This window comes from Xenopus laevis, chromosome 5L (assembly GCF_017654675.1).
Source record: "Xenopus laevis strain J_2021 chromosome 5L, Xenopus_laevis_v10.1, whole genome shotgun sequence".
NCBI lineage: Eukaryota > Metazoa > Chordata > Amphibia > Anura > Pipidae > Xenopus > Xenopus laevis.
In genome coordinates, this window is record NC_054379.1 from 52,908,361 (window position 1) to 52,931,581 (window position 23,221).

Genomic DNA, 23,221 nt, shown 5'->3' on the forward strand with positions numbered 1-23,221 from the left:
AGGAGTGCTGCCAGCAAATACTAACTATTCTAATGATTAGTCAGTTTGGGAAATAACTGGCATAAACACAAAGGAAAAATGATAGGACAGTCCCGTTTATAGCATCTCTGTAGCCAAACCAGCAGTTTATGGGTGGAAAACCAAACAGAATCCAATGATAAAGACAAATTAGAATTTGATATTATTACAAATGTTTTCTTTCTATTTATGACTAATTTATAGGGACACTTTTCTGTTGTAGGAATATTATTCCAAGTACTTTAATAGTAATTGAAATGTCTTGTAGATTAAAGATGACATTTTCCAATGGGGCATCAAACATTTTACAGCCCATATGAACTATTCTTTAACCTCTCCTTTTTTTAGCACATGAAATAAAACACCCCAAGTATGGTATCCCTTCTGTTTTTTATTTAACAGGTGTTAATGAACTACAGATGGAATCCTACCTGCATTTTCTTTCCAGTTTTTCATAGAAATACAATATTAAAAATTGTAATTAACACATGGAAACATATAGAATATTTCAGTGACCAGTTAATCAAAATGTATGAACTTTATGAAAACAGTTCACTTTATATTTTTAACTTTTGAGATTCATTAAAGTCACTTTATTAATGTGAAACTAAATTGGTTCACCACAGTTAATGACTCTCTTGATGGAAGTCTCTGCTTCCTTTCTCATGTGCTCAGACTACTTTCATCGGAAGCTTGTCTTTGTTCTTTCTAATTATAACCCCAAAACAATAAACTATACTAACTCTTTTATATGGGGATTTTAACATTGACAATAACTTGTGCATTTTGAAAGCAAATGTTATATATTTTGCTTCTCCCATCATGCAAGTATGTGGCATGGGGGGTGGATACTCTCATTGATTAAAATAAATTTTGGTAGGAAAGGAAACGTGTTAAAAATGGCAGACAGTGCCTAGAAGTCGACTATGCTGATGTTAAATGTAGTTGACTAATAACAAAAAGTAGCAGCAATTAAATGTGGTTGATTTACATAGAAGTCAAATTGTTACTGCCCAACGTAGAAGTAAGAGTCTCCAATTTAAAAATCCACATTGACTCTTTCCTCAACAATAGCAAATCCCTATTGCCCCCCTCCCTGGGGCTGGTATGTGATCAGTTATCATGTGCCTAAATTGAGGCAATATATGTTTGGATTTCAACCAATGTTTAGACACTGGTTGATCAGCTTTGCCAGTAGCCAGGGCATTTCTTATTGCACATCTGTGATTGTTTGTGATAGGTAGTTGAAGCCTTTCCCTCATAATAAAGACCGCAGGGGCACCACACCATACACACCATATGATCCATAGCGCTGGTTAGTCTGTGTTTAATTCCATATTTTTGTCCTGTCTTTGGATGGGTGAAAAAAAGTCCTGTCTCCTTAGATTGTTTCAATAAGTCCTCTTGGGTGGCCAGCCTGGCTTTCTCCAATTCATTAATTAGCTGTGTGGTCCTGAATCATCCAGCAAGTTTGGAGAGTTGTAGTTCTGCTGTTGCCCGCACTTTATTAATTCTAATTACCGTATATACTCGTGTATAAGCCGACCCGAGTATAAGCCGAGGTACCTAATTTTACCTACAAAAACTTGTAAAACTTATTGACTCTAGTATAAGCCTAGGGGTGAGAAATGCATTTTACGACATCTTCAGCAGAACACACGCTCCTGCACCACACTAGCCATGCTAGCGTTTCCTGGTTTTCTGTTGGCTTCCTCCCTCTCCTTCACTATCCCTTATGGCAGTGATCCCCAACCAGTAGCTCGCGAGCAACATGTTGCTCACCAACCCCTTGGATGTTGCTCCCAGTGGCCTCAAAGCAGGTGTTTATTTTTGAATTCAAGGCTTGGAGGCAAGTTTTGGTTGTTTAAAAACCAGGTGTTCTGCCAAATAGAGCCTCCTGTATGCTACCAGTCCATATAAGGGCTACCAAACAGACAATAACAGCCCTTATGTGACATCCCCATGGAGTTTTTCATGCTTGTGTTGCTCCCCAACTCTTTTACATTCAAATGTTGCTCACGAGTAAAAGAAGGTTGGGGACCCCTGCCTTATGGGCTCTGGTGTAAGTGAGGGTGCTGCTGCTGCTGCTTTGGACTGGGCTTTGGACCGCCTGTGCAAGTGAGAGCGCCAGCCTCCTATGGACAGGAGTGTGAGCGGGCACACTGTACGGTGTGTGACAGGTGAACCTAGGTGCACAGGGTCAGTGCTTCCCCTTTAGTGCTCCTTAACACACAGCTGCTGGCTCCCCACTTTTCCAGCAGTGCTCCAGCCTGCCCCCTTTTCTGTCACCCGGCACCACCCGAGTGGGACAAGAGAAAGACGCAACCAGCACAAGTACATGCAAAATTGGGACAGTTGTAAGTCACACTTACCGGCGCTAGAAGTCAGGAGCAGATTTGTAGCTCCTGGATCTGCTCAGCTCCAGGCAGGTACTGGCCAGCAGCAATGGTGGGGACCCTTTAGGACCTGGAGCCCCCGTGGTGCGGTCCTGAGGGGGTGCAGACACGGAAAGTAGCAGTCCAGATTGCGCTCCTTCATTATAGCCTCGCGTAATAGAATGCGCATGCGAAGACAGCTTACGTTTTCTGCTTCCTGCCGTCAATGTAGAATTTTTCATGCAGGCGCAGTGCAGCCAGTCGCCAGCGGGAATGCATAGCAGGGTCCTCAGCAGCCTCGACTCCAACCAAAGGCACAAAGGTACTGGCAGCAGGCAGCTAACTATAGGGGGAAGCCCATTGACTCGTGTATAAGCCGAGGTAGACCTTTTCAGCACATTTTGGGTGCTGAAAAACTCGGCTTATACACGAGTATATACGGTACTTACAAAAACTGAGAGTACAGGACCTCCCGGGACATGTGTGGAGGGTGGTACGAATATGCGTGTATCAGACTGTTCTGATTATATAATGTAGTACCTACCCCCTCTCCCTGTTTGTAGATAGTTAAATCCAGATAATGTATGCATTGCCTGCCATACACCATAGTCAATTTTATGGGAGATTCCAAGTTGTTTAAAGCCTAATTAAATGCTTCTAAGTAATTTTAGTGCCTTTCCAGATTAGTAGTAGATCATCAATGTAGCGTTTATAAAAATGTATGTTGTCACCCTCCCGTCCATTGTGTTTCATACTGTTCCATGAATAAATTAGCAAATGAGGGGGCGACATTAGTCCCCATGGGGGTCCCTGCAGTCTTTAGATAAAAGACATCCTTGAACATAAAGTAGTTATGTGATATTAAATCCAACAGTGAGATCAAGAATTCCACTGGGGGTAAACCTTGATGAGTTTTCTGGGGTGCTTTTCTACATGTGGCTACTCCTAAGGTATGGGGAATGACAGTATATAGGCTGGACACGTCCATAGTTACAAGCAAACTGTCAGGTGGAATCTTTAGTGTTTTAAGTTTTTAGTATCTTTTATATAAGAACTCATCTGCTGTACCACCGGTTGTAAAAAAAAAAAAAGGTCAATATATTTAGCCATAATTTAAATAGATATCCGATCGCTGAAATGATCGGATGGCCTGGGGGTGCTGTCAATAACTTATGTATCTTTGGTAATGTATATATGAAGGGTATATATGTATATATCAGTAAATATTGCCCCTTTACATCTTTTATCTTGAGCCCCCATTTTGTGAGTCTGTGTGCGCCCTCAGAGATCACCTGACCAGAAATAATGCAGCTCTAAGTGTGGAAACAAAAGACAAAACTTTGTCCAGTAATTGGCTCATGTGACCTAACATATTTGTGTGCCCTTGGCTTGTTTGTGTGTACTGTGAATCGTACGATCCCAGGGGGCGGCCATTGAATATCAATTTTCTATTTAGTATTAACCAATGGCACATACTGCTAGAAAAGTATGTTTTTATAAAAATGGTTTATTGAGATGAAGCATGATTTCACATATGGACTGTTTTATGGTGTATATATTTTATAGAGACCTACACTGTTTAGGGGTATAGTTTTCCCTCAATAACCTTTCAAAGTTATTTTAAAGTGTATGAGCTACATTATTTAGCTGCAAAGGCTATCCACCAGCTCAGGGTAAAATAAACACCCCACCACTTAGGTCAAATGTCTCTGAGCAGAGTTTACAATATATTCAAAGGTATGTTTAGGAAACTAAATGTAGTATGATGCGCTTGTTTCATACACATAAATGTTTCCAGAAACACAGGATATTTGAACAGTGAAGCCATAGCTTTTGCAACAGCAGGGGTCAAATAAAAACACATGTTTGTAGATCATAGTTAACCATCTTATGGACATTTTAATAGAGTGAGTGTGTATCCTGTTATAAATCTAGATAAAAATCATGCCATTAGTCTGTACTTTTTGGAGGAAAAACATATGTTGTTGAATATTTAGGCAAATTATGTGCCAAAGGTGTAAAGATGAAACAGAAATTTTCTGAAAGTTAAATTAAACAATGATGTTGTGTTGTAGAACCCACTGCTTTGATTTGCTTTTGTGTGTACCATAAATGCTTAAAAGGACACTGCTATAAAAACCAGTTTGTATATCTGCCTCAAAATAATGGATACTGGGTCAGATTTATCAAATGTGACTCTTTAACCATGATTTCTGCTTATAAAAGCTAGTGAAGTCGAGATTTTTGACCGAAATAAAAAATAAATTTAAAATTATACAATCAAAGGAATATTTTTAAACGTTGGCTTTGTTTTTTGCATAGAAAAAATATGCTCCTATCTTTATTAAAGGCCCTGAGGATCTACAGTGTTTACAGGATTAATTAGCAAAGTGACATGGCAAAGGAAACAACTCTACAGTTGTTAAAATTTTCATTTTAATTTAAAGATAACAGAAGGCTGCTAAGAACAATTTCTAAATGCATTGAAATGAAAACATTTAAAATAGAATGCCATGACGTGATAATATTCACTTAGCTGTAAAGTAATTTCATAGAAATGCCTGTGCTTTCCTTGTAGAGCCATGACACACTCAACATTTTGTTCCACCTGATCCTCTCTAGGAAATTTGCAGAAACCAAAACTCCTTGTAATGTGGAAAGTACACTGCTTAAACTGGGCAGTGATAAACTGAATATCCATTCTCTTTTGGGGCTTCTTTTGATACCATAGATGGCACACTTCCCTTCGACTATAACAGGATCGTGGTTGCTCAATAACTGACAAGGATGTTCAGTAGGAATTGTAGAAACAAACAATCATGCATTACATGACCAAAAGGTTATTTTATGTTTGGTGAATCGTGTCCTATTTTATCATTCTTTCTCTCAAGACTGCCCTAACCCCACACATCATTTTCCCACAATCCCTATCTCATGTTGTAGCCAGGCAGGTATATACACCATAGTCTGAATTTATAAAACATGTATATGATCCACTATGGTGTAGGTGCGTGTCTGTCATATGCCCAGGTAGTTTAAGGAAAAATTTGTGTATACACTTTTCCTCTACTGGTCTGTTTTTCCTATCATTTTCTATTAACCTGTACCACTGACTTGAGATGGTTTCATTTAAGTCAATCTAAATATGCCTGAGTAATAAACCTCAGATTAAATCATATGCACGATCTTTAATAATTTTGCAGCTTTTGTGACCAAAGCTTTTTGGTCTTTTTGGTGCTGCACTGAAAAATATCTGAGCAGATTAATACCTATGAACTGTATAATCATGTATTCTCGTCATTTTCACGTTTTCCCAGACATGCTAACAATCATTTAAGTTTAATTTGCATTAATCTTGATTAGACAGTTCATACACTGATGCCTTAAGAAGTCCTGCTTAAAGGTGGCATACTCTTGTGAATACATATGGTGTTCACTTGTGCAAACTATAATGTTCTCAATCTTTCTTCCACTGTGAATTGGGTTCACAACTTTTATCACATTTTCTCATTTGTATCCTACCAGCTTTCTCTCTGCTTCTTTACAGATCAAACATACCAAAGAGGGATGAATTAATGCACATTCTTATGGCCCTCTGTTCCATAAGTAATTTAGTATCTATGCAAGTACAGGTATAGGATCCCTTATCCGGAAACCCGATATCCAGAAAGCTCCGAATTACGGAATGGCTGTCTCCCATAGACTCCATTTTATCCAAATAATCCAAATTGTTAAAAATGATTTCCTTTTTCTCTGTAATAATAAAAAAGTAGCTTGTACTTGATCCCAACTAAGATATAATTAATCCTTATTGGAAGCAAAACCAGCCTATTGGGTTTAATTAATGTTTAAATGAATTTCTAATAGACTTAAGGCATGAAGACCCAAATTACGGAAAGATCTGTTATCTGGAAACCCCCAGGTCCCGAGCATTCTGGATAACAGATCCAATACCTGTACATATATTTACATATACAGGATTTTTTAGTTACAAAGTTATGATAACATTGGCAATCCACCATACCACCTTAAGGTAAACTTCACATGGTGGTCTTAGCTATTTACTTCCAGTCATATTTTTCATAGGCTTTTTCATATATGGTAGCTTTCATGGGAAAAGTGTCTCCTGACCTCGTTATTAGACTCACAGGCTTGATCCTCCCCCGCCATTACCTTTTATAAGGAGAGAGAGATTACTAAGACTAAAGGTGGCCATACACGGATAGATCCGCTCGTTTGGCGATGTCGCCAAACGAGCGGATCTCCCTCCGATATGCCCACCTTGAGGTGGGCAATATCGGGCTGATCCGATCGTGGGCCCTAGGGCCCAACGATCGGATCCTAGCGTTCGCCAAACGGGCGGTCGGATCGCGGGACCGCATCAACGAACAGATGCGGCCGCGATCCGACGGGATTTTTAATCCCATCCGATCGAGATCTGGCCGACTTTCGGCCAGATCTCGATCGGGGAAGCCCGTCGGGGGCCCCCATACACGGGCCAATAAGCTGCCGACTCGGTCTGTCGGCAGCTTTTATCGGCCCGTGTATGGCCACTTTAAAGCATTGGTTTCACAGACTTAATCCTCCCAAGTTTGCAGCTTTTAAAGGAGGGTGATTGTCTAGATCAGTGATGCCTAACCAGTAGCTTGTGAGCAACAGATTGCTCCCCAACCCCTTAGATGTTGCTCCCATTGGCCTCAAATCAGTTGCTTATTTTTGGATTCCAGGCTTGGAGGCAAGTTTTAGCAGGTGTACTGCCAAACAGAACCTCATGTAGGCTGCCAGTCCACATAGGGGCCACATTTGGCACCACCAGGAACATTTTTCATGCTGGTGTTGCTCCCCAAATCTTTTTACTGAATGTTGCTCACTAGTGAAAAAGATTGGGGACCACTGGTCCAGGTGAAAATTCGTCCTTTATGAATTTTTATAATGATAAAAATTAGTGCTTGAATTAGGTGAAAAGTGAAGGGATGCTGCGTGCTAAAAAAAATAAGCCCCTCCCATGGACCACAAAGTGAAAATTGTGTGTTCTTGTGTATTTTTCTTGGCTTCCAATTCAGCTTCTGTAAACATAGCACCCTGCCTGTGTATTGTGTGTCGTACCCTAGCACAACCTCATCATATTCTTTATTACCCCACATTATTTCAAACATATCTTTTTCTCACCATTCCTCAATCTGCTAATGTTCTCTACCTTAATTTCCTATTTTTGTTTCCCCTATTTTCTTCTTATCTTCTGTTCTCTATAACCTTCTCTGATGTCACCACCTTCTTTGTGTGTATAACACTTCTCCATCTCTTCTCTACTTCTCTCTCGTCAATCTTTTCTCTACTTGTATCTTCTCTATGCTCTTTTAATTTGTGTTTTTTTACCACTCTATATTATATGAACTCAGAAGTGAGGAGGAGCAAAAGAATGCTCAGTTATTACAATAAAAAAAATCTCCATCTCCCTTGAGTAAAAAGCTTTTTCACAGTAATATGGCGGGGTAGTATCTCTGTGCATCCCTCCGCAATTCCAGCACTGATAAAAATGCAGAAACAGTAGTTAGGTAAGGTGCATATATCTTATTATTGGCCCCACATACTTGTAAGGCCAAAGGCCTCAGAGGTAGTGAGGACCAAGGGAGGAGGTAGCAAAAGTCCAAGTTCGCGGTACAGATAGGGATGAGACGAGAGAATGGTCAAACAGGCAATAATATCAGTCCAGGCAGAAGAGGTTCAAAGTCGAAGAATCAGGCAAGAGGTCGGTACACAAAATAGGCAAGAATATCACAAGAACACACCCAGGAATAGCAAGCTAAAACCTATAATTGGGCACTGGTGTCTTTCCAGAGTTCCTTCTTATAGGCCCAGACTTGGCGCCAATTTTGGACGCATCGGCGTCATGATGAATGCGCGGACGCGCTGACGTCGGCGACTGACGCGGTGGCGTATGCGACCGACGCCGGCACCATTTATTGACGCCGACGCCCATTCCGTCGCCGGCGACCAATCCGAGTGCGGGAAGAGGTCGGCGTCATCCAGCTGCGTCCGTGAGGAACCAGGGAGCCACCATCTTGGACGCCATCTTGGTCGCCATTTTGGGATCTCAGCTCAGACTCCATTACAGTATCCCCCCTCCCTAGGGGGGGCCTCAGGACCACCTGGGTTAGAAGGAAACTGCCGATGAAATTTTTGGACCAGGAGAGGAGCATGGACATCTGAACTTCTTACCCAGGAGCACTCCTCAGGGCCGAACCCCTTCCACTCAATGAGGTATTGTAGGGTGCCCCTCGAAATTCGGGAGTCCAGGATTCTTTTCACCTCAAATTCTTGATGACCGTCCACCATGACAGGAGCTGAGGAGGAAGAAGAAGAAGTACCTGCGGGTTTGAGCAAGGAGACATGGAAGGCGTTTGGAATCCGCATTTCCGAAGGAAGTTGTAAACGGACAGCCACCGGATTGATGATCTCAGAGATGGAGAAGGGATCAATAAACTTGGGACCAAGTTTAGGAGAGGGGACTTTGAGACGAATGTTCCGGGTAGATAGCCAAACCTTGTCACCGGGTGCATACAGAGGGGAAGGGATTCTTTTTTGATCAGCAAATCTTTTCTGGACCAAGGAACTTTTCTCCAGATTGACAACTGTGGCATGCCAGATGGCCGACATGTGGGCAGCTTGGTCATTGGCGGCAGGCACATTGGTGAGTAATAGGTCCTGAGGAAAAGCCAAAGGGTTAAAGGAGAAGGAAAGGTTAAAACTAAGTAAGCCTTATCAGAAAGGTCCATCTAAATATACCAGTAAACCCCCAAAGTGGTGCTGCTCTGAGTCCCCTGTGAAAAGAAATACAGCATTTCTTTCCTTCTATTGTGTACACATGAGCTTCTGTATCAGACTTCCTGCCTTCAGCTTAAACCTCATTGCCTTGGGCAAGAGCATGCTCAGTTTGCTCCTCTTCCCCCTCCCCCTCCCTTCTCTACTGTAATCTGAGCCCAGAGCAGGGAGAGACTCAGGCAGGAAATGATGTCACACCATGTTAATACTGCAGCTCCTATCCTAAACAAACAGAGAGTTTCTAGAGCTTTTTACTCAGGTATGGTAAAACATTCTACAGAATAAATATAGCATTCTATCTTGCACTATTGCAGCTAATCTATTGGCAATAAAATGCCTCCGTAGTTTTCCTTCTCCTTTAAGACCATACATACAGAAAAAAGGGGATTTTTCAGAAGAAATGTGTAAGGCATTGTTATGTGCGAATTCAGCCCACGGAAGCAGATCCGCCCAATCGTCTTGGCACAACGATACATGGCATCGAAGAAACTGTTCAAGGGCCTGGTTAACCCTCTCTGCTGCTCCATTAGACTGTGGATGGTAAGAAGAAGAAAATTGAAGAGAAACACCAAGGGCTTTACACAGGGACCTCCAAAACTTGGAAATGAATTGAGAACCACGGTCAGAGACAATTTCAGCAGGGAAACCGTGGAGGCGGAAAATGTGTTTAATAAATAATGAAGAAAGTTCAGGAGCAGAGGGGAGTTTCCGAAGAGGAGTAAAATGTGCTACTTTACTGAATCTATCAATTACCACCCAAATAACAGTGTAACCAGAGGAGTTAGGGAGATCCACAATGAAGTCCATAGATAGATGAGTCCATGGGCGAGAAGGAATGGGTAACGGCAGGAGTAACCCCTTAGGAGGAGAACGTCCAGACTTGGATACGGCACACACAGAGCAAGAAGAAACAAAGTCTTTGACATCCTTTCTTAGGGAAGGCCACCATACAAGTCGAGACAGAAGTTCAGTGGTTTTTCTGATACCAGGATGCCCGGCCTGTTTGGAGCTGTGGGACTGAACCAGAATGGAATGACGGAGTTCAGGAGGGACAAAAGCAACACCAGCAGGGGTTCCCACAGGAGCAGAAGATTGAACTGACAATAACTGGGAGGCCAAGGAAGGAAATAGAGCAGCGATGATCTTTGTAGGAGGTACAATGGATTCTGGTTCCACAGAAGAGAGATCTTCGGGAAGAAAGCTTCTGGAAAGAGCGTCCGCCTTCTTGTTTCTAGCACCAGGCCGAAAAGTTAGAATGAAATTAAAACGAGAGAAGAATAGTGCCCACCTGGCCTGACGAGGGTTGAGGCGTTTGAGTGTCTGGATATACTCTAGATTTTTATGGTCCGTAAAGATGGTCACAGGAACGGAAGAGCCTTCCAACAAATGTCTCCACTCCTCTAGGGCAAGTTTAACGGCCAGTAACTCTCGATTTCCAACATCATAATTCTGTTCAGAAGAGGTGAATTTTTTCGAAAAGAAAGCGCAGGGATGTAGTTTTCCATCAGTAGACGCTCTTTGGGACAAAATTGCTCCAGCACCGACATCTGAGGCATCAACTTCAATGAAGAATGGCTGGAATGGTTCAGGGTGTCTGAGAATGGGAGCAGAAGAAAAAGAAGTTTTAAGATTCTTGAAGGCTTCCAAAGCTGAAGGTGGCCAATGCTGAGGCTTACCCCCTTTACAGATAAGAGAAAGAATGGGAGCAATTTTGGATGAAAACCCCTTGATGAATTGTCTATAATAGTTAGCGAAGCCAATAAATCTTTGGATAGCTTTGATACTGGTGGGGAGAGGCCAGTCCTGGATAGCGGAGATCTTGGCAGGATCCATTCTGAAACCCTGTTGAGAAATAATATAACCAAGGAAAGAGATGGACGATACTTCAAAAGAACACTTCTCCAACTTGGCAAATAAGTTATTTCTCCGCAGACGGGAAAGGACTTCTTGGACTTGAAGACGGTGCTCAGCAAGGTTCCTGGAAAAAACAAGGATATCGTCCAAGTACACCACCACGTATTGGCCCAGTTAATCCCTGAAAATGTCATTTACAAATTCTTGGAAGACCGCGGGGGCGTTACAAAGGCCAAATGGCATTACTAGGTATTCATAATGCCCGTCACGGGTGTTGAATGCGGTCTTCCATTCATCTCCCTCTCTGACCTGGATTAAATTATACGCCCCACGAAGATCCAACTTGGTGAAAAGACAAGCCCCTTTGAGTTGATCGAACAGTTCAGAGATGAGAGGAAGGGGATAACGGTTTTTAATAGTAATTTTGTTTAAACCTCTATAATCAATGCAGGGCCGCAAACCTCCATCTTTTTTCTCTACAAAGAAGAAGCCGGCTCCAGCCGGGGAAGAGGAAGGACGAATAAAGCCTCTTTGAAGATTCTCTTGAATGTACTCCTTCATGGCACGGGTTTCAGAAGGAGAAAGCGGGTAGGTGCGACCCCTGGGAGGCATGGTTCCAGGAAGAAGTTCGATGGGGCAATCATAGGGACGATGGGGAGGCAGGACTTCGGCAGACTTTTTATTGAAGACTTTAGAAAAGGCTTGATAAACCAAGGGCAAAGAAGAATTTGAAGACACAGATGAAACTTTAATGATGGATTTGGTGGGTAAACAATTTTGTTGGCAGAAAGAACTCCATCGGTAGATCTGAGACGAAGCCCAGTCTATTACTGGGTTATGAATATTCAACCAGGGCAAACCAAGCACAATGGGAGTAGAAGGACAATCAATTAAAAGGAAGGACAGTCTTTCAAGATGCATGGTTCCCACAATAACAGAAAGTTCATCGGTGGAGTGGGAAATTGTAGCAGAAGACAATGGACGATCATCAATCGCCAATGCACGAAGGGGAACAGCCAGAGATCGCAGGGGAATGGAGTGGCTTTCAGCGAAGACTTTATCCATGAAATTCCCAGCTGCGCCGGAGTCAAGGAAAGCTTCAGAAGAAATTGTCTGGGTTCCAAAACGAATCTGCACAGGAAGGAGGAAGCGTTGAGCAGAAGAATGGGGAGAAGGACCAATTCCACCCAGGTAAGTCTCCCCAGTCTTACCTAGGTGTTGGCGTTTCCCGGCTTCACTGGGCACTCATAGGCGAAATGGGATTTTCCACCACAATAGAGGCAAAGTCCAGCAGCCCTTCTCCGAAGCTTCTCCTGTTCGGTCAGACGGGCCCGTCCGATCTGCATAGGTTCTTCCGAAGGCAGGGAAGAAGAAGTGGAGGCCGCAGGAGAAGGAGAAGGCAAGGTGGAAGCCGGATTGGGAAGGAAGGGTCTTTGAAATCGAGGAGCCAGAGTAGGTTGGAACCTGTGGAATCTCTTGGTTGGGGAGCGCTCTCTGTCGAGTTCAGCTTGAAACTCCCTCTGCCGAGTATCTACCTTTATGGCCAAAGCGACTAGATCTTCCCAACGGGATGGAATTTCCCTGGACACCAGATCACTCTTTATGCGTATCGCCAGGCCGTTGTAAAAGGCAGCGTGATACCCGTCATTATTCCACGACGTCTCTGCAACCAGGGTGCGGAATTCTATAGCGTACTCCGAGACAGGGCGAGTTCCCTGTTGAAGATGGAACAGGCGTGCAGAAGAAGCTGTGGCCCGACCCGGAGCATCAAAGACCACACGAGGTTCACGAACGAAGGACCTGGCATTGTCGATAATAGGATCCTCCTTCTCCCATAGAGGTGAAGCCCACTCCAATGCCTTCCCTTGCAGGCGGGAGAATATGAAGCCCACCTTGGCACGTTCGGAAACGAATTGGCTGGGTGAGAGTGCAAAGTGGACCTCGCACTGGTTGATAAACCCACGGCAGGCTGCAGGGTCACCACTGTAGAGTGGGGGAGCCGGAATGCGGGGCTCGGGGACGTGGAGTGGAGCCACAGGTACAGGTACAGGTACAGGATCAGCAGGTGTTAGAGCCGACAACTTTGTCAGTATTGTTTCCAGAGCTTGACCAAAATGGGACTGCTGTACCTCATAGGACTGCATCCGGGAAGCCAGACCACGAAGCGCTCCACCGACATCAGGCGGCGCTGGATTTTCCTCCGAAGGGTCCATGGCCCAATTATAATGTAAGGCCAAAGGCCTCAGAGGTAGTGAGGACCAAGGGAGGAGGTAGCAAAAGTCCAAGTTTGCGGTACAGATAGGGATGAGACGAGAGAATGGTCAAACAGGCAATAATATCAGTCCAGGCAGAAGAGGTTCAAAGTCGAAGAATCAGGCAAGAGGTCGGTACACAAAATAGGCAAGAATATCACAAGAACACACCCAGGAATAGCAAGCTAAAACCTATAATTGGGCACTGGTGTCTTTCCAGAGTTCCTTCTTATAGGCCCAGACTTGGCGCCAATTTTGGACGCATCGGCGTCATGACGAATGCGTGGACGCGCTGACGTCGGCGACTGACGCGGTGGCGTATGCGACCGACGCCGGCGCCATTTATTGACACCGATGCCCATTCCATCGCCGGCGACCAATCCGAGTGCGGGAAGAGGTCGGCGTCATCCGGCTGCGTCCGTGAGGAACCAGGGAGCCACCATCTTGGACGCCATCTTGGTCGCCATTTTGGGATCTCAGCTCAGACTCCATTACAATACTTTGCTTAAGTACATTTATGCAAATGAAACCAAAGATGTATTACACATTTGCTCTCAAGGTGGCAGCATTAATTACTGAGATGTTTTCCTTCTGCTGTATGGAACACAGGGTATATGTTATTACTTTTTTGCTGACATTGTCTCCTAGATATTGTTCTGAAAAAAACATTAGCTATTATATGTAAGAACAATGAATTAACAAATATCTGCAAGGACCAACATGCCTTTCACCATGTTCATCTTATTTACAAGGGCTTGCTGCCTTATGCACAGTTTCCAGTTTTACTTGCTAACATAAGAACATCTTGTTGGTATTTACACTTGTTTTTCCATGATATGTGCTGAATGATACCAGTGTATCCAAAGAAAACAGCTTAAATAATGTATCAGGAACCCACCTGTGATAAATGGAACTAACCTATGTTTGGGGTTGTGTTTATAGCCTTCTACAGCAATTTGCTGAACCAAATAGACTTTGTTTATTGAATGTTGCTTTCCTGGAGGTCAGAAGCCACTAATCCCGGATTTGCTTTACTTGTTTTTACAGGTGACTTGTAACAGTTTCACTATTAGTGATGGGGAGATGCAAGACGTTGGTGTTGGCCTCTATCCCAGGTAATGCATACACTGGCTTATTCACAATTACTAAATGACTTTTTAGTTCTTATGGTAGCCAGAGGGGTTTATCAAAAGAAAACAACTTCCACTGTTAAATTGCAAGGAAATAAGTGAAAAATGTTGGTTAAAGAAAGTTGTTTTGAGACTGCCTTATTACAGCTGAAGGAATTATTCATGAAGGCCAGTACTGATGGCTTTTTGTTTAAGTTTAGCATGTGGCTTTCAGTAAGGAGGGAGACAAGGTAAATGCTGTGACTTGAAGCCTGAGTTTATATTTCATGCAGCAACCGGGTATGGTAATGTAAGCAATAAAACGGAAAGGGAGATTTTCATTCTACCAAAATGCTTAACTTTCTAACAGCTGGAAACACATATCAGTTGTTCCAGTCTGTCACCTGAAATACTTGATTTATACATCTGTCAGCTGAAAAATATCCATAAACAAAATACAATGCTGTGTATATACACTCTATGGCACTTACCTTTATTATAAGCTTTAGGTTTTCCTTTAACCTTAAGTTAATTATTAGGAAAAATTAAAGTGTACAAAAACATGAAGCGGTTAATGGAATAATGGGCAAAATTTTGTTCTAGATTTAGTAACCTAAATATTTGTTTTTGAAACAGGAAACCAGTAAATGATATGCAAATTGTTACTTTAGGGCAATAGAACTGAAGCAAACTAAAATATTAATTATGAGGATAAATAACAAAACACAATTAAGTTTACTTGTAACTATGACACTCATAACGGGCCAGTTACATTACCCCTGGGTTATGCAAGAGTGTGCACCTTAATGCACACTTAGCAAGCATTTGCTAATCTGTGTCAGATGAAAATCTAGTGCAAGTAGCAGAGTGCAGCATCAGAAGGAGCAACTGTACCTTCGCCTCCAACCTCTCTGTAACTTGTATATCTGAATGATGCGCAACTTAGGTTACAGGTAGCAGGGGGGGGGATAGGGTGCCTAAGTGCTTCCTAAGGGTTATATTTTGAGACACTTGATTTTATCTTAATTTTTTTATTATTTAGTTTTTTAAATTATTTATCTTTTTGCTCAGCAGCTCTCAAGTTTGGAGTTTAAGCATCTATCTGGTTGCTAGGGTCCAGTTTAACCTAGCAACCAAGCAGCGGTTTTAATGAGAGACAGGGATATGAACAGAGGAGTGCCTAAATAGAAGATTAGAAATAAAACATAACAATAAACATATAGACTCACAGAGCAATGTTTTTGGCTGCTGGGGTCAGTGACCCAATTTGAAAGCTGGAAAGAATTATAAAAAGGCAAGCAATTAAAAAACTATAAAAGATAAAAAAAAATTAAGACCAATTGAAAACTTGCTAAGAAAAGATAAATGATACTAAATGTTTGCAAATGACTCCTAGCTTGTGAACTTTTTAAATAATCTGAACCATGTTCTGTGTACATGTGTAGGATTTTTTTCTTATGATTTGCAATTGAATCAGCAGACCTGAAAATTCAGAATAACAGTCACAAAATATTTCTTAACAAAATATTGTTGCATATTCAAATAATGGCCAGGTAATATGTAGTCCTGGATTACTGTTTATTTAGCATTAGTTAAGCCATAAAATGTATAATGATTGTGGAAATCGATTTTTCAAAGCTAGTTTTGCTATTTTGCTTGCCCAGCTGGTTACATTTACAAGTGATACAAGTATATAGGAAATAATACAAATAGAAAGACTGCAATGTTTTTCTAGATAACTTGCAAGTCATAAGTGTCTTAGTTCATATTGTAAGTTTACAATTCATATTCCTTTGAGAAGGAATGATTCCCAGCATACAAATACATATTTACAGTGTACTATAAGTATAAGCAAAACCACCCGAGTCTTGAATAGATAGGAAGAGGCATGGGATTAGCATTCTGTGTAGATTCCAAATTGCCTCCGTTATAATATTATAAGAACCACTTATTTAAGTGTTATTCAATGGCCGCCATGCTTTTAATTAGAAGGGTAAGCCTGGTAATTTATAATACAAACACAAGAGGACCTTTCCCATTCTCTGGGCCAGAGGAGTTTCATTGCAATCAAAAACAGGTTTTTGCATTCCTCAAGTGCTTGTTCCATGATTGTATTTGCATAAGACTAAATTCTATGTATTCTAGGTTACTGTTCTTTCTTCCATGCCGTACTGCTGTTGCAGTTTTGTTGCCTAGATTTAATCTACCATTGCAGGAAATGAAAACACCAAACCCTGTTTCCCTTCATTCCCAGTTAAAGCAAACATTTGAAATGCTTCAAAAGAAAACTATAACATCGGATGTTAAACACATTTAGGGGAAGATTTATTAAGGTTTGTAAATTTGAATTTGAAATTTCAAAGCTCACAAATTTGAGTTGGGAATAATCCAAGCTCGAATTCAAGATTTATCATACCTTGACTCGAATTCGATAGTACGCCGCCTAAAAGTCAATGTAGAAGTCCATGGCAGAGGTTCAGTGCCCCATTTGAAGATGTAAATAGCCTTCCTGATATTTGGAGAAAAAACAATTCAAGTTTAGTTGAATTCTATTTGGAGTTTTCAGGGCTGTAATATTCTTTGAGTTTTTTCTTAAATAAATTACTATTCAAGTTTCAAGGTCATTCGAGGTATAAAAAAACTCTATAACACGTCCTTAAAATATGCCCCTTTCTGTTGAAAATAAAAATACCTTAACCTGCAATGTTAGCTCATATGCATTTGATATATTCTTGTTGGTGCAAACATGGAGTGGCTTGATTATACAAATTAGCTTTTTAGCCATTCAGTATAGCTGCAGTGTATTAATGAATAGCAATGGTGTCAAAGCAAATCTCTGAAACACAAATCATGTACTCAATAAATGGAATGCTTTGCTTCTGTCTGTATACTAAAAAGAAACTCCACGTACCATTTAAAGGCAACATAAATACCCTGATTAATTAGCCAGTATTGGTGAGCTGCCTGTCAAGGTTAGCATGTATTGTTCCTGTGTAATAAAAGAAAACTCAGCATAATCCTCTTCGCCACGATTTCTGAGCAGCCCCTGAGGGCTGAGCGAACATCAATTATATTGATTGGTCAGCCAAATCTAAGAAGGTGGGGGGAATCAATATTCTGTAAGTAAAACATAAAATTCGGTTTGAAGTTTTCAAGTCCCTGACAGACATCCTCTTACAAAGGCATTGTTTTTTTACTTTAATCTGCTCTTTTCCTAGCAAAGAAAATCATCCTGTTTTTTTACTGCATGTATTCCATGTATGTATAGGAGACCACATCCATTCTTTTAATTTCATTATTTTTCATACAATATATTTCTAGATAAAAACGATTTCTATTTTGTGGTTCATAATTAGTGTTGAAAAATATCCTTAGATTGTACAATTGAGGGCACATCTTTCCCTTTATAATCAGAATATTTTGATGCCAGTAACTGTACATTTGTTTAGGGACCATAATATCCACATAGTGTAAACACCAAACCTAGATGGCAAAAAGGTTACTTGTAGGGAATGTACATGCGTTAACCATTCCTACTGTGTGGAAATGTAAAATATGCCCTGGTGTAGGGAGATACACTGGCTGCTGAGAGTAATTATTTTTCTCACTCTCTTTGGACTGTTTGTGAAGTTTCTCATTCATCCAGGTCATGGTATATCTATAGAAATAAGTCAAATCAACTGGACTTGCTGTGTTTTTCTTGAAGACGTTTCACCAGTCATGCAACTAGCTTTCTCAATTAAAGTGGACCCGTCACCCAGACACAAAAATCTGTATAATAAAAGTCCTTTTCAAATTAAACATGAAATCCAATTTCAATTTTTTATTAAAGCATTCATAACTGTTGTAAACTCATTTAAAAATCTCAGCTGTCAATCAAATATTGTCTGCCCCGCCTCTATGCCTAGGCATAGAGGTGGGCAGACCACTGCTTTCACTTTCCATTCAGCACTTCCTAGATGTCACTGCTCTCCCCACATTCCCCCGTTTTCTTCACCGTTTAATTGTGTAACCAGGGCATGGGGATGGACATCGGGTCCCCTATTCTGGTGCACAAACAAGATTCTGAGATGATACAAGACTTGTCTTAATAACAGTGTCCACAAAATGGCTCCTGCCTGCTTGTTATAATTGTGAATTCCCAGACTGAAGGAAACAAGATTCAAATAATTTATATTGTGTAATTAAAGTTCATTTTGCTTGACTAATGTGATAAAATAGGATTTTGAATAATTTTTTTGGGTGACGGGTCCACTTTAAGAATAACTTGTACATAGGATCTTGCTTTGCTATATATCCTCTGGAATGTTGCTCCAATCAGCATAATCTGTTTATCATAATCCACAATGATGTCATTAAATTAGGTGTTGATTGTATTAGCAAGATTGGAGCTTTGATGTGTTATTAAACCTTCCAGGGAGAGGTGCCAAAACAGCATTGTATGTGGCAGACAATAGATGTCGCACCCCCCTCCTCTATTCAAACTTGGTTTTTCAGTTTTTACATATTTGGCTTCTTTAACACCTCTTTTGAACCAGTTGCTAGAATCTAGAATCTGGACTTGGCAGTGTGTCCTTTTTCTTTTAGATGTAGGTACATGGCAAAAGATCCAGATAATTGCGACAGCTACAGGCCTATATCACTTATCAATACAGACATTAAAAGGTTTGCGAAAGTATTGGCTAACAGTTTATCTATGATTCTTCCCCACCTTATACATCCCGATCAAGTAGGTTTCGTGCCGGGACTCCAAGCAGCAGACAATATCCGTAAAACGATAGACCTGATTTGCCGGGCACCTAAACAGACCGCCTCCTCCCTACTATTATCGTTAGATGCACAAAAAGCATTTGAAAGATTAGACTGGAGATATATGTTTGCGGTGCTCAACAAATTGCAGATACCTACACCATTCCTTACGGGGATCAAACAGCTTTACACTACACCAGGGGACCCCAACCTTTTTAAACCGTGAGCCACATTCAAATGTAAAAAGAGTTGGGGAGCAACACAAGCATGAAAACGTCTACTGGGGTGCCAAATAAGGGCTGTGATTGGCTATTTGATATACCCTATGTGGAGTGGCAGCCTACAAGAGGCTCTACTTGGCACTATACTTAGTTTTTATGCAATTAAAACTTGCTTTCTCGCTTGGAATTCAAAAATAAGCAACTGCTTTGAAGCCCCTGAGAGCAACATCCAATGGGTTGGAGAGCAACATGTTGCTCACGAGCTACTGGTTGGGGATCACTGCACTACACCATCAGCTCAAGTGCTTAGCATGGGACTTCTCTCCGACCGCATTGACATTAAAGGAGGGACTCGCCAGGGTTGCCCCATGTCTCCCCTGATATTTGCCCTATCCCTAGAACCGTTAGCTCACGCCATCAGACAAAACCCCAATATTAAGGGCATCCGAATCGGAGACATGGAATATAAAATTAGTCTTTTTGCCGATGATATCATCCTTACACTGACAGCCCCACAAACCACGCTTCCAAACTTATTACAAACTCTGACACAGTTCCAACTCATTTCAGGATACAAAATAAACCCTACAAAATCGTACGCACTACCACTACATATGTCCAAACCAGAACTTAAACTACTGCAACTTAACTTTGACTATAGGTGGGAGACAGACTCATTGGAGTATTTAGGAGTGTACCTTACTCCTTCCTATGATACCCTATACAAGGCTAATTACCCTAAACTAATCAATACACTTAAAAAAGATTTGGACAAATGGCACTTATATCACCTATAAAGGTTTGGTAGGATAGCAGCTGTTAAAATGACACTATTACCTCGGATACTTTACCTCTTTAGGACATTACCGGTACACTTTCCAGAAAAAGTAGCTTCCTCATTTCAAAAAGCTATATCGAAATTCATATGGGGGGGAAAAAAGCCCACAATTAAGACCGCTATCATGACAAAGCCGAAATCGTTGGGAGGCTTGGGAGTACCCCAACTATATAGATATTACCTTGCTAGTAGGCTAGAAGCAATGGTACACACACATGCACCAACAGAAGAACCCTGGAAAACCATCGAAAATCATTATACAGCCCCGCTGCAGCTCGCCCATTTATTTTGGTCCCTAAAACAGCTAGGGATTCCCCACCGCATCTCCTTCCCCCGTCACAGCAAGCATTGGATCTATGGGACTCTATAGCATTCAAGATGAAGTTAAGCAACACTACCACGAAATACAGGACTATTTTTAACAATAAAGACTTCCCTCCGGGTAGCACTCCCATAGAGTTTCAAATATGGATATCTGCAAATCTGACAACCTTGCTAGATTTCATTACTGACAGGACAGTTAAATCTTACCAACAGCTTAGGGAAGAATGTAGTATCCCCCATACACAATTCTATCGATATTTGCAGATAAGGCATTATGTGGAAACTACTTGCAAATCCCAAACGTCTCAAACCCTTACATATTTTGAAAGGATGTGTCACAAACACTCATACCCAACACACCTTATCTCACTTCTGTATATGAACCTCGCGACAGACAATACAGACACACGTCAACCATGCTAAAGTGGGAAGAGGACTTAGACCTCACAATTTCTGAAAAGTCCTGGACAGAAATTTGGGAAACGGCCAAACGAACATCAATATGTGCAGCCTCTAGTGAGAGAGCTTATAAAATAATATTTCGTCGGTACTACACCCCTACACGAATTGCTAAACTAAGCGGTAACCCGGATCACTCAAAGTGCTTTAGAGGATGTGGAGAGAGGGGTTCCTTCCTGCACACCTGGTGGACCTGTACAGTAGCTCAGGAATTTTGGAGGATGGTGGCAGCTTTGCTCTCTGAAGTCCTACATTGCACTATACAAGCTTCTCCACACACTTTCCTCTTAGGGATGAAGATTAGAGCCATACACTTGAAACAAACGCGAAAATTAGCTACTCATATCCTGACAGCAGCAAGATCTTTATTGGCAGCAAACTGGAAAAGCCCTACAATTCCGGGCTTACAAATGCTAATAACAAAGGTAAATTGGATTAGAGCGATGGAATCCATAAGAAACAGACTTCAGGATAGAAGTTATGAGGGGGAGCTGGAGTGGTTTTCGTGGGCTCAACATCTGGAGACTTTGCAACTTAGAGGTACCGTGCACTGATCTGAATTTACTACATCCCCAGACCTAGTCAGACCTGTCTACTTTTCTTTTTCTCTTGTTTCTTAAACAAACATACAAAAACTTCTTTCACTTCCATGAGGACTCAATGTTTCAATATTGCAATATCCATTTTCAGGATTTGATGCATAAGTGTTGATTGAGCTAATTGAAGAGTTATGTTTTGCTGTGAAGCATCTGATACAGTCAACTGAATAATTTCTTACACCATTGTTGTACCTGTTATCTTTCCTTGGAAATGAAGATCAATAAAAAGATAAATTATAAAAAAAAAAGATGTAGGTACATGGCTGAGTTCTGACCAGAGGAGCTGGCTCTTCTGTGCTCCGCCATACGCTGGTGTAACTGTTGTTTGGTTTCCCCCACATACAAATCAGTGCACTCCTCACTGCACTGCATACACAAGCTGCATACACCAGCTCCTCTGGTCATCTGACATCAATGTGAATTATGATAAACAGATTATGCTGATTGGAGCAACATTCCAGGGGAAATAAAGCGAAGCAAGATCCTATGTACAATTTATTCTGAATTGAGAAAGCCAGTTGGATGACTGCACAGTATGGAGGGGGTGGATGCTACTGGAGACTCTGAGACAGGAGACCTCAGTAAGGAGAAGCCAGGATCCTAGGTATGACATAAATACAGTTGTAGGGATGTGTAAAATAGCCACCCCTAGTATTATTGGCAGGCAGTCCCTCAGTGTTATAGACACCTAACTGGGTCCTAAAATACAGTTGGGATGGGTACTGTTTGCTCTTCCTGCTCTAAGCTATGCCCCTTGCTGTTTCTCACAGTGACCAGCAGATGGCACCGTGCTAGGATATAAAAGGCTCTGAAGCCATGCTTTCAGTGTCCATTTTGTGCTAGCGCTGACCTGAACAGGCAGGTAGAGCTCTGTGGAACCTAAACAGGTCAGGTCTAGTCAGGATAGGCTACTCACCCTTATAGGACAGGTCATTCTAGGAGTGACAGACAGACAGGTTATTTAGCTGAGCAGCTCAAGGCTCAGACGAGGAGAGTCAGAGGGATTAAGATCCCGGGTACTAATAGCCCAGAATAGGGACTAAGTGTATAAGAACAGGGTAGATAGATTCCCCTCCGATTCCACTTAGGGAAAAGGCTGAAAGCTCGGTGTACCTTTATTGCTGCTGAGCACGTCCTCTTGCCTGTGGGGACTAATACTGACCAAATGGTGCTGTGAGTATTGCCTATTCAATGTGATGCCAAATCCTGCCTGCTCTATTGTATATTCCACTGAGGATTGTATATGTTCAATAAATATGTTCATGGTTAAGTTATAAGAACCACTGGCACCCAATTATTATACCCTTCATCCAGTTACAGTGGCACTACACCCTGCATCCACACCGTTGCGAGGGCTTACTCCCTAAGATTATAGGTCTCATCCGGAGCACATTTATTGCTGAGGTGCGATCAACATAGGAAGCAGCATTCACGTGCCTACTTCCTGGCCCCCCTCACCAGATCCAACAAGGCAGCCAGCCTCTTCCAGTTCTTGCATGCCCTCCAGAGGTGAAGATGCATCATACAGCCACATACATCAGCTTAGTGTCCCACTACACACACTTATTACACTAATACACACTTAAATTTACACTTAATCA

General features: G+C 41.7%; 1 protein-coding gene across 4 annotated transcripts in view; it reads left to right on the forward strand.

Annotated features, from left to right (window-relative positions):
* LOC108716123 (histone-lysine N-methyltransferase SMYD3) overlaps positions 1-23,221 on the forward strand; it is a 325,190-nt gene that overhangs the window by 172,160 nt on the left and 129,809 nt on the right. For all 4 annotated transcript variants that reach the window (XM_041562757.1, XM_041562758.1, XM_041562759.1 and 1 more), the window contains exon 7: positions 14,369-14,436. In XM_041562757.1, the coding sequence (XP_041418691.1) occupies positions 14,369-14,436 (68 nt within the window). The remainder of the gene's footprint in view (positions 1-14,368; positions 14,437-23,221) is intronic.